Source organism: Chaetodon auriga, chromosome 4, assembly GCF_051107435.1.
Source record: "Chaetodon auriga isolate fChaAug3 chromosome 4, fChaAug3.hap1, whole genome shotgun sequence".
Lineage (NCBI taxonomy): Eukaryota > Metazoa > Chordata > Actinopteri > Chaetodontiformes > Chaetodontidae > Chaetodon > Chaetodon auriga.
In genome coordinates, this window is record NC_135077.1 from 28,721,873 (window position 1) to 28,734,531 (window position 12,659).

At 43.1% G+C, this 12,659-nt stretch overlaps 1 protein-coding gene across 2 annotated transcripts in view; it reads left to right on the plus strand.

The window, feature by feature from the left end:
* glra3 (glycine receptor, alpha 3) overlaps nt 1-12,659 on the plus strand; it is a 77,916-nt gene that overhangs the window by 20,070 nt on the left and 45,187 nt on the right. For both annotated transcript variants that reach the window (XM_076728105.1, XM_076728106.1), the window contains exon 2: nt 10,132-10,262. In XM_076728105.1, the coding sequence (XP_076584220.1) occupies nt 10,132-10,262 (131 nt within the window). The remainder of the gene's footprint in view (nt 1-10,131; nt 10,263-12,659) is intronic.

Here is a 12,659-nt window from a genome sequence, read left to right on the forward strand (position 1 = left end):
ATCATTGTTCTGTTTGGCTGCTGTCAGTTTTTTTTTTTTTTTTTTTTTTTTAAAAGAAAGCACAAGAGTGAAGCGTCTGATCAGAACAAAAATGTTGGCACAACACTGCTCCAACCCTAGTGTCAGTGTGTCCACCTCTACCACAAACTGAAGGGCTGGTTTGTACAACTTGAAGAATGTAGCAGCAGCCTCAGAGGATTGGGTGAACGGGGCAGAGGGTGAAGTCAGCCTGGTCAAGGGAGTCCACAACCCTGCTGTAGTCCCAAATGAAGCTCCTTTAGAAGTTGGCAATTCCCAGGAAAAGCTGGAGCTGCTTTTGATTCTCAAGGACTGGCAACTCCTCCACTGCTTTTATTTTACAGAGCCAGCATGAAATTCACATTTCCCTGTCTTGACAAATACCTTATTAAGTAATCTCTGCAAAACCTGCTGCACATGCCCCATCTGCTCCTCCTGACTCTTGAAAAAAAAAAAAAAAATCAAAATGTCATCCATGTATCCAAAAACGAAATTATGTCCTGAAGGAAATCATTTACCAGGTTTTAGAATACTGCTGGGGCATTAGGGAGGCCAAAAGGCAACACCAGGTACTCACAATGCCCAGTGGAGTGTTGAATGCTACCTTCCATTCATCCCTCTCTCTTATCCTCACCAGGTGGTACACGTTTCAAAGGTCCAGTTTGGTAAAGACAGTGGCTCCCTGAAGTGGTTCAAAGGCAGACAGGATTCAAGGCTGGGAATACTTACTTTTAAACAGTGATGGCATTATGGCCATGGTAGTCAATGTAGTCAACAAAGAAACAAACAAGAAGCCAGCATTGTCAGATAAAGAGGAGGGATGAATACCTGCTGTGAGGGACTGCTTGATGTCTGTCTCCATGGTTTACCTTTCAGGACGTGACAGGTTGTAGAGCCTTGTCGGTAAGGGAGCTCCAGGATGGAGATCAATGGGGCAGTCATACGGGCGGTGAGGGCGTAGCGAGAAAGCTAGGTCCTTACTAAACACCTCACCAAGATCATAATATTCCTGGGACACCGTGAACAGTTCTGATGGTTTAACAGTCTTTGGGATGGAGGAGACCCTCTCCAGAAATGGACCAGACTGTACATAATGAGACAAACAAAATGTACTCCAGGCAGAGACCTCATTATTTGACCACTCAATCAGAGGGTTGTGGATCTTTAACCAGGGGAAACCAAGGACCAGAGCGGTATGAGTTGCAGATATGATGCACAACCTGATCTGTTTTGAATGGTTACCTGACAGGAAGATTGTAACTGGGACTGTCCAATGGGTGACATCAGCCAACAAACTGCCATTCAGGGCATTAATTAACAAATGTGAGCCGGCTCACTGGGCTTCTCTGAGAAGTCAGAAATTAATCAAGCATAACATTCAACCACTAAAACGAATTTTTCTGTTCAGGAATGCAAGTAAATAACTATAATTTGACATAATAATCAAGAAATAAGAATATGCTTTACTATTTTTTCAGTTTTTTGTAACTCAGTAAATTCTAAAATTCATGGACAGCAATGATAATTATATTTTAGCATTAAAAATATAATTTCGGTTAAAGATCTTCTACATATTGGTGTATTAACCTTAACAGAAACATAAAAAATGATTTTGGTAATTACCAATGCTGTTAATTTAGGGCAGCTGTGGCATAATCCTTACTTTGGGTGGTGATCTAATAAATTTGCTAAGCACTGTATACATACATATAGATTGTGGCGTCTCTCACTTAAAGTACTCTTGTGCCTGACCAGCACATCATGAAGTGGGTGTGAGACGTTGTCCAAGATAGTCCGTAGCTTAGTCAGCATCCTCTTCTCTGACACCAACGTCAGAGAGTCACACTTCATTCCCACAACGTCACTGGCCTTGTGAATCAGTTTGTCTGTCTGTTGGCATCCGCCATCCTCAGCCTGTTGCCCCAGCACGCAACAGCATAGAGAATAGCACTAGCCACCACAGACTCACAGAAGATCCTGAGCATATTCCGGCAGATGTTGAAGGACCTCAGTCACCTAGACGACACTGGCCCTTCCTGTAGAGAGCGTCAGTGTTCTTTGCCCAGTCCAGTTTATTGTCAATGTACCCCCAGGTACTTGGAATCCTCCACAATGTCCACACTGACCCCCTCGATGGAAACAGGGGTCACCGGTGCCTTGGTTCTCCTCAGTTCCACGACCAGTTCCTTAGTCTTTGCAACGTTCAGTTGCAGATGGTTCTGTTCATACCATATGACAAAGTTGTCTACAGCAGCCCTGTACTCATCCTTATCACCCTTACTGATACATCCAGCTATCGCAGAGTCATCAGAAAACTTCTGAAGATGGCAGGTCTCTGTGCAATAGTTGAAGTCTGTGGTGTAGAGGGGAAGAGGAAGGGAGAGAGGACAGTCCCCTGTGGGGCCCCAGTGTTGCTGACCACTCTGTCTGACACACAGCGTTACAGGCACACATACTGTGGTCTGCCAGTCAGGTAGTCCACAATCCAAGACACTAGGGGGGCATCCACCCGCATTGCTGTCAGCTTGTCACCCAGTAGAACTGGACGAATGATGTTAAATGCACTGGAGAAGTCAAAAAACATAACCCTCACAGTGCTCGTTGGCTTGTCCAGATGGGCGTAGACATGGTTGAGCAGGTAGATGATGGCGTCCTCAACTCCAAGTCAGGGCTGATAGGCGACCTGGAGGGGGTCCAAGAGTGGCTTGACCATGGGCCGGAGCTGCTCCAGGACGAGTCTCTCCAGGGTCTTCATGATCTGGTAGGTCAGTGTCACAGATCTGTAGTTCATGGAGGCCCTGGGTCGTGAAATCTTTGGCACAGGAACGAGCCAGGACATCTTCCACAGCATGGGGACCCTCTGGAGTCTTAGGCTCATGTTGAAGACATGGTGAAGAACTTCACACAGCTGGGGGGCACAGGCTTTGAGCACCCTGGAGCTGACACCATCAGGGCCTGGAGCCTTGTTTGAGTGGAGTCTCATCAGCTGTCTTCTCACCTGGTCAGCAGTGAAGCACACTGTGGAGGTGACAGGTGGGGGAAGGGTGTAGTCCTCAGGTTGGAGAGTACAGTCAGTCTGGCAGCCAGAGGAGGAGGAGGGGGGGAGGGGGGAGTGGTTGATAGTGGTCTTCCAGGACAGGCAGCAGAGGAGTTGGAGGGGAGATGAGCCAGGCCCTCAGTGTCAAATCTTTTAAAAAACAGATTCAGTTCATTGGCCCTGTCAACTCCTCTGTTGTTGGTCATTCTGAAGCCAGTGATGGTCCTCATTCCACTCCAGACCTCTCTCAAGTTGTTCTGCTGGAGTTTCCACTCCAGCTTCCTCCTGTATTTCTCCTTAGCCTCCTTGATTTTCACCCTCAGTTCCCCCTGTATTGTTCTCACCTCCTCCATGTTAGCTCTGAAAGCCCTCTACTTCTCATTGAGGATGACTTTGATGTCCTTTGTCACCCACGGCTTGTTATTTGGATAACAATGGACAGTCCTGACTGGGACAGTGGAGTCCACACAGAAAGTGATATAGTCCGTGATGCACTCTGTGAGCCCATCAATGTCCTCTCCATGTGGTTCACAGAGTGCCTGCCAGTCTGTCACCTCAAAACAGCCCTGTCTTTACATTGTATTTATTGTAATTTCTTGTCTGTTACTGCAAATATTAAGTAAATGTTCAGATGATTTTGAAATAAATCTGAATGACAGAAGTTTGCTGGAATAAGATTTGGGGACTCACACAACACAGGTAGTGCAATTCAACCTGGATTTTAGTAAAAGTTTATTGTTTTCAACCATTGTGTCAACATAGCATAACGGACCCATAGAAGCACAACCCAATAATATTCCAGTTTAGATTAAAAACATAATGAGCTGTATAAATCCCTTTAGCCAATTAACATGGACTAATTTCATTTATACACAACCAGACTGTCACATTTTCGACATGAAGTTGGCATTACTATGCATGGATTTTTTTCCCCTCTTACACTTACAAACATGCATTGCTCTTTAAACTATATTACTATGACCGTTGTTATTACTTGCTCTTGATGAGCGCCTGTATAATTCACAAGTCCTGTGCAGAAGTCTCGGCATCCATGTGGTGGTTGACTTGTGTCCTTCATATCTACAAATCAGTAGTTTGGTAGTTAATGGGTGAAATCTGAATGGAAAATTGCCCTCACTTCACACCTCCACTTAGACACCACCAGTGCGTTTGTTATTATTGATGTTATTAGCCGTAGCACTGCTACTGCTAGTAGTAACTGTAGTAGTGGCAGTGGATTAAAACAGGAAGGAAAAAAAGCACATTAAATATACTCTCCCCTTTAAATGGTTTTTGTGTGTGAGAGAGACAGTAGATTAAGAGTTCATCCATAATTGATAAGGATTAAAGTTATGCTGTGTCTACATTGCTTCCTATTGCTCTCTCACATTTTAAAAGACTGTATAGAGGAGAGGAGCAGAAAGAAGAGAAGAGATTGCAGGAGAGGAAAGGGGAAGAGAGCAGAAGAAAAAATGGGGAGCGTAGCATTACAGCAAGCATCTTAATGTACCGTGCATAAGTGTGACTGTTAATTGTACTTTTCAAAGAAATAACTGTTCTATGGATAGGTGTAGTAAAATGGATGCAAAATGGATGGCAAGACTGGCAAATTCCATAATGAGACACTGACCTGTGGCTTGATGGCTGTGTCTCTGAACAATATCTGTGGCCATAAACAACTGCACCATTAAGGGAAAAGCCAGTAGTGAGTGAATAGGTTGGACTGATTAATTGTAATACATCGCATTGGTTGTCCATGTACTACTAATGTAAACTACTAATCATATATATCTCTTCACAGTTGCATGGGCAATTACAAATTTTAGATTTTCTTCATTTTAACAAGATCATGGACATCATCTTCATAGAGCTGAAGTTGTGATATCACGCTGATCTCTTTTCCACTGGCCTCTGTTACTCTAAGCAGTCTCTCATTTCTTTCATCTGTCTGTCTGAAAAAAGAAGCGCGTTCCTTGGGTTTAATCAAGGACAAAGTGACATCAATGACTACACTCACCATTAAAAATTTAAGCCTTCTGGATCTTAACAAAGTTAAACAATGATTACCTTGTGAACAAGAAAAACAGAAAAAACTTCAGTTCCCATGTAACTTTGCGAGTGCCACGGCATGGGAACTTAAGTTTTACTAAGTGGTAACTTAACTGGTTTCCTCCAAATACATACGGTAGCAGCTTCAACCATACGTTCATTTTGCTCTTGGCTATGCTAACATATTCCAGTTATAATATTTCCAAAGGCATTATTTTCACTATTCCCGAAGCTTAGACCTGGCGGAGCATCTGTGTATGTATCGCTTGACCGACGGGGTCGCTGGGTTTGCATATGGAGACCATGCTGATTGCTAACTAGAAGCTAGCAGTTAGCATTAGCTTGTGCTATATGGCAGAACACTACTTGGTTAGTTCGTGTAAACCTGCAAAATGAACACAGCTAAATATTTGTAAATGCTGGCATCTCCCTCAAACATGAATTAAATCATTTGCAAGATCAGAAATGTGGTGTGATGTACCAAAAGCTACGGTAGCAGCTAGCTAACCTTTGATGGCTGAAGTTGTAGTCTTGAAGCTAGCAGTTAGCCTTACATCATTCTCAATGGCAAAACACACGCTACAACACGCAAGAGTTCACGCTAATCTACAAAAGAAACACACAGTTAATTATTTGTATACTTACATGTCCCTCATCTTTAAACAACCCCCCCCCCCCCCCGGATCAGTAACGTATTTCTGATTTCTGATTCTGATCTGAATGCAGGTATTCCACACAAAGTTGGAAGTGACCCCTCCTTTAAAGACAATCTCCTGGCTAATCATGCCTCGTACTGGCCGAGGTTGGAGAAACAGTCGGCCTCAAACACCAACAGGTTTTTGACAACTGTAGCGGGGACGTTGCCTTCAAAAATAAATTCAGTCCATGCTGCTCTTTTGTCCTCTATGGCTGGAAGCCAATGGAGCCATTTGTGCTCATCTTTACAGCCAACAACAGAACACTGCGTGTGGCTTGTCGACATGATGATTCCTAACACGGTGCTTTTGATAACGAAATGGCAGATCTGTGAGAAGGTAGCGCTGTATCTGGTGGGTGGAGAGACACTGGGGAGATGGGGGGGTGGTGGCTGGTGGGTGAGAATATGCAAATCGATCGATCGGTTTGTTTGGAAGCTGCAGGCAGGGTGCTTTCAGAGATCCGTATCTCACTCAAAAAAGCATGGACAGTCTTATTTCACACTTTGTATGCATGTGGCAGCACCAGAGACCCAAAATAACACCCCAAATCCCAGAAAAAGTGAGTTTTTCATAATGTGGGACCTTTAAGTGAGTCCTGAGTTACATGTGAAACTATTAAATATTCTGGCTCCACATACTGTTTCGCCTGCTGCTCTTTCATGTTTGCTCTCTCTCTTGCTCCTCTCTGGAATCAGTGAATTAATATATTCTGATCTTTGTTATCAACAAGATGTGGTCAGCCACCACTATCTTGTCAGTCTGGATCTGGAAGACCCACAGGATCTTGGCTCAGTCATTCTCCACCACCTTAGGAGGTGTCTTCCATTCTGACCTTGGGGCTTCCAGTCCATACTCAGTACAGATGTTCCTGTACACTATGCTTGCCACTTGGTTATGTCGTTCCATATACGCTTTTCCTGCCAACATTTTAAATCCTGCTACTATGTAACTGTCTCAGGATCACCTTTGTACAGCCTGCACCTGGGGTCCTGTCTGGTGTGATAGAACCCTGCCTCTATTGAGCTTGTACTGATGGCCTGTTCTTGTGCAGATTTCTTGATATCAGCCACTATTATTAGTCAGGGGTCCATCCATCAGTAGTTGGTTCATCTGTACTGCCAGGTGTTCATGGAGTGCAGTTAGCTTCTTTAGCCAGTAGATGTGGATCATGTCCGGGCTTGGTGCCGTTCAGCTCTTCAGCTCTTATATATACTAAGCATCGGCATATACTCTTCCAGTGCATTTCAGTCTCAGTTCTGGGTGGATCTACTCTCATTATCTGCCACTGAGAGTACACTTTGGATGGTTTGGTGGAGAATATTCTATTTCTTCTCCTGGCTTCTGCTTCTTTAGTGTATCTGCTAGAGCTTTGCTTGGCTTCCTAGAGACTGCCTGGAAGTCCCTTTCTTCCTCACACCTTTTCAGAGCTCTTAGAGTTGACTAACTTCTCTCTGTGTTGCCTTTATCTTCAAGCTGACTTTCAGAGGGTACTTTATCACTCAGTTGTGTGGGGTGCCAGGTGCTTTGCTTAACCATGATCTTCATTCTCACATAAGAGCCTCTCGTGTCAAGGTGTGTGAGCGCTGAGTGGAGAGCAGAGGACACTGCATCACTGGTGAATTGACTGGCTTCATATCCAAACTGAAATGGGTCCAGGGAGGGAGGATGGATCTTATTTGCTTCATGACTTGCCTTCTTTCAAAGCACTTCATGATGGTGGAGGCCAGTGCAATGATGGTCTGAATACCTTAAAACAGGCTCCATGTGTCTTTGCTGTCCCTGAAATGGCAGGGTATCTTTTTTGTGTACTGATTTTTGGTTTTCCTGATAACAATGGACCGGTTAGCCCTGGCTGGTCTCAGAGCAGCTGCCTTCAGCAGCCTGTGGACCTCCCTTGTCAGCCATGGCTTCTGGTTAGCCCAGGTGGTGATGGTTTTTGTGTGAGTCACATCATCAGTGCAGTTTGGTGATGTAGGCAGTAATTGTCTCTGCATATTCCTGAATGTTAAGGTGTTTGTTGTAAGTGGCTGCTGGCTTAAACATGTCTCAGTCTGTGGTGTCAAAGTAGTCCTGCAGTACAGAAGTGGCACCCTCTGGCCACACACATACCTCTTTTTGAACAGGTTTGGTTACTTAAATGAGTGTTCTGTACACTGGCTTTAGCATGAAAGTGATGTTGTCAGAGAGGCCGAGGTAGCGGAGAGACAAACCCTTGTATGTTCCTTTGTGGATTGTATAAACCAGGTCCAATGTATTGTTTCCTCTTGTTAGAAAATCAACATGATGGTGTATTTTTGGAAGCTTTTGAGGTCTGCATGGTTGAAATCCCCAACTAGCATTAGAATTCCATCTGGGTGGGTTGTCTCACTCTTGACCTGATACAGTTTGCTAAGTCACTCATTTCTGTCATTATTGTTGGGACAGGAGGGAATGTAGACAGCGACCGACAGAATAGCTGTAAATTCCCTTGGCAGATAAAATGGTCAGCCACCAGCAGTGAACAGTGTTTGCAGACCACCACAGCATCATGACACCAAACATCGTTGATTTAAACACAGATTCCACCACTGCAAGTTTTCCCTCCCTTAACCAGAGTCCGGGATGTTGTCATTAAGCCATATTTAAGTAAATACAAAAACACAGCATTCATGTCATGCTAGGTAGACCTCAAAAGACGTTTGTGGTCCATTTTATTGTCCAGGAAGCATACATTTTCAAGGAGAATGGTTGGAATAGCCGGCCCATTTGGACTAGCCGGTAGCCAAGCCCAGATACCTCCTCGCTTACCCATCTTCCACTTGTGGCACCATGTGTCATGTCAGTACAAAGTGACAGTGTAACTTTAATGGCAATGATGATGATGATGGAAATAACAAACATAATGATTCCATTACCAAGGGCCTAATACACACTTACATGCACACATACATACAGAGACAAACAAACACACTACAGCTCACTTCAAACATAGCTTTGCTGATGAAGCAACAGACACCACAGCTGTGGCAGTGTTGGAGTAACCACAGTGAGTATTTATGCAAGTAGGTGGGGCTTCTGATAGGGATGGGTACCGAATTTCGGTACTTTTTGGGTACCGACCGAATTCCCGCTGAAGTACCGAGTATCGATTCACGGGAAGTCCGTCAGTACCACATTTCGGTACCTGAACGCACCTTTTTTTTTTTTTTTAACCCTGTACGCACCTTGACGTTATGCGTCGGCGAGAGCGGAGGACTTGGTGACGCGGTTACGTCAGTGGACCGCAAGCGCTCCGAAGTCTGGCTTCATTTTACCAAGCTGGATGCCGACAACGCGCGGTGCAACATTTATGATGCGAAGTGCAAAGCCAGCAAAGGAAAGACGTCCAACTTGAGGAAGCACTTGGTTAAACACCAAATATTCCTCAAGGCGGACGAGTGCACGATTTTTGACAGTTTAAAAACACAGGCTAACGTTACCACAGCTACTCGCCCGGCGCCAGCATTAAACGTTACCGCCAGCAAGCCTGCTGCAGCCAGCGGCTCGACACTTGCAGCCAGCTTCGAGGAAGGAGAACAACCGGCCCTTTTAAAAAGGTAGACGACGACGATGACGACGACGACGCAGCTTCAATTAGCTCAGCAGCATCATTATTTTGAAAGAAACCCGCCTAGTACAGGCTGCAAATGTTAAACATTTCATACAGTTATTTATTTTGAAAGTTGTTTGTTACTGTACAGGCAGCAGGTGCAAAAGTGAAACATTTCATACAGTTATTTATTTTGAATCTATTTATTTTTAAGTTATTTACTTTATCCCCACACACATTTTTCTCAAGTTCTATGTTGGAGTTATTTCACTTGATGTTATTGAAGAATAAATGTTCAAAATTCCGAAGTTTTGACTGTTTTTTAAATATACAAAATAACTTTAATTACCAAACACATATCCCCCCCAAAAAAAGTATCGAAAACAGGTACCGAAAAATACCGGTATCGATTCGCAGGTACCGAGTATCGGTATCGTATCGATTCAGATGTGAAAGGTACCCATCCCTAGCTTCTGAAAATGATCACTATTGCGGTTTTGTGTCAAAATCAAAAAGTTGAACTACTTGGCTTGGAATTTTACATTCAAAAGTTGTATTTTGCAGGTTTTATCCTCATGGTGTTGAAGAATCTGGTCCACTGTGTTTTGAATAGTAAAGATGAAAGTTGTCATAAACAGTCAATACCTTGACTTACTATGGTGCTTTACAGCAGTTGACAAGGAGAGTAGCAAAATACACATCCTGCTGTCAAGATGTCTCATACGATTACTTGTGTTATCTGTGTTTTGTTTCTATGACAGTGTGGGTTGGTGTAAGGAAGTGGACAATGCTGTGAGGACACGGCAGGTCCCCATGTCTCCCTCTGATTTTCTGGATAAACTGATGGGGAGGACATCTGGATATGATGCCAGGATAAGACCGAATTTTAAAGGTACCTGCCAAGCTATCTGTGTGTCTGTCTTTAAAGTGGACTTCCCTTCTGAGGTCTTGTCAACAATTACATGGGTAAAGTGTGTAAGAGCAAAATAATGACTTTTGTTTAACTCCATTTTCTTTTGCAATATTTGAGAGGCAGCCACTGGTTAACCTGACGCACCAGATGGTTTGTTAAAAAGAAACATCTAAGAAGTCGTCCTTTGACACTGTTTGGAAAAGAGCAGGCACTTTCAAAAATACTTTCGAGGTGATTGAATGAACTATCTGACTATCAGCTCTTCGTTCGATGAAGAAATACTCTTTCTGCTGATATAAATGATGCTACAGCAATATCTGTACTAGGAGTGGGAACCTTTGGCCTCTGGGCCATATACAGCCTGCAAGGCCATTTCAGCAAAAATAACATAAAATAGCAGACTAATATGTTCTTATTAGTGGTCCCTGAAGGCTACACATACATTGCAGGTGATGTCACGTCAATGCATCATGGCACCTGTCAACACAACCCAATATATGTGGAGTCCCGTGCTTCCCAAGAGAAACAGGCAAACATTTTTTGTTTGTATTTTTGTTGACGTAACAGAACAAGCCATTGTGAGTTGTCAGTTTTTGGGAATGTGCTTGCACTGATGAAAAAGGTTAATCTCAAGAGTCACTACAGCTACAAACATTCTAAACTGGTTGACTTGCACGGACAAATGTGCTTGGATAAAGTTAATGCTCTTCGGTGGAGTTTGGATATCCAACAAGCAGCTTTAACATTACCACACTCTGACATAGACAGTGCTATGCAGGTAAGTTTTGTGATTAGCTAATAGCTAAGAAGGTGGAAACTCATCCAGAAGGATAATTTGTGAAGGAGTGCCTTGTTGCTGCTGTTGAGCTGCTAGCAAAGTAAAATTGTTACAGTACAGGGCCTGCTTGTCTGGGACAATTCAAAGAGATGGAACTCAGTGACAGCAAGTGTCTACTGAACCTCAAGCTTCAGCCAGCTTCTCAGCTCTCTGCTTTGAAATGTGACATCATTTGAACTAAAAGGGATAACACTGCTTTTTCCCCCTCTGCAAGAAAAAAAGCTTGCTATGACATCTGGATATGCGGGACATTATATAAAACTTCTTAAGTCATTTGGTGAAAGGTTTGCGGACATGAAAAGTAAGCAAAAGGAACTGAAAATGTTTGTCACGCCATTTAATGTGGAACCAGCTGATGCTAAACCTACACTATGAAATGATTTAGCTGAAAAGTCACGATCTACTACTACTAGCTCTTCTTTTCAAACCTGACTCTTGATAAGACTTTGTGTAACACACCTCTCAGGTACTGCTCAATCACCTGTGACTCCACGCATTTGCCATCCCTATGAAAAATTTCTGGGGACACCAATAAGTATGGCCCACAAAGGATGTTATAATAACTTCTATGGCCCTAGATAGGAAAAAAAAAGTTCACCACCTTTGGTCTATGCTAACCTCAATAGGAGCCACCATTGCAGTGTTGGAGCAACACACCTAAACCACGCCAGTAGATTCCAATATTTTCTCATAGGATGCTGATCAGTCCGAACCACTGTGGTTTGACCACAAGCATATAACTTAAAGCGTGACAAGATGGATTCTTGGCTTGTGTGATTTCATGTCATTTTGTGGTCTCAGAAATCCAGGTGTCTCGCAAGGTCTGTCTGGTTGGTAAACACTTGTTGTGGAACTTTACTTGAACTTGACCTCAATCTCTTACCATATCCCAACCTGAACAGACATGTACAGACATGGCCACATGTTGAATTTGTCAGGCATAGTTCCTCGCCAAATGACTCACGGAATCATACCTTACAAGCTGGAAATATCAGGATTACCCACACAGTAAAAGGCTGCTTCACTAATTAATTTGTGTGTTGGTCCATCTCAGTTGCTGAAATGCAACTGTTCTTTAACATTAAGATCCAAGGCTGTATCTCCTCTTTCATTGTTTTCCTATTAATCATAATCTGAGATTTTAAGATTATTTTTTAACAATCCCTCCTAGTATTGTCAATATTTCTGAAGTGGCTTCACTGAAATACCTTTACTTTAAAACCAATTTAGTGAAAAGCACATCCACCAAATCAATTTTATCACTGACAGCAGAAACATTTGAAGATGTTGGATAGAAATAGTAGGTTCCTTTGGGGACACAATATGTAAAACAGCACAATATACAAATGTAGAATTTCAAAGACACTAGACATAAAGACTGAATACTGAGCAATAAAATATCTGCAGTCATATCATACAACTGAATAAAGGCCAAGTGTGTTTCTCTCCCTTCTCAGTTTCTAAATTGTTCCTACAAATACAGGGGTGCACTTTAACTTTTTTCGTCAGGTATCCGGTAACTACCAGAAGATGGTGTG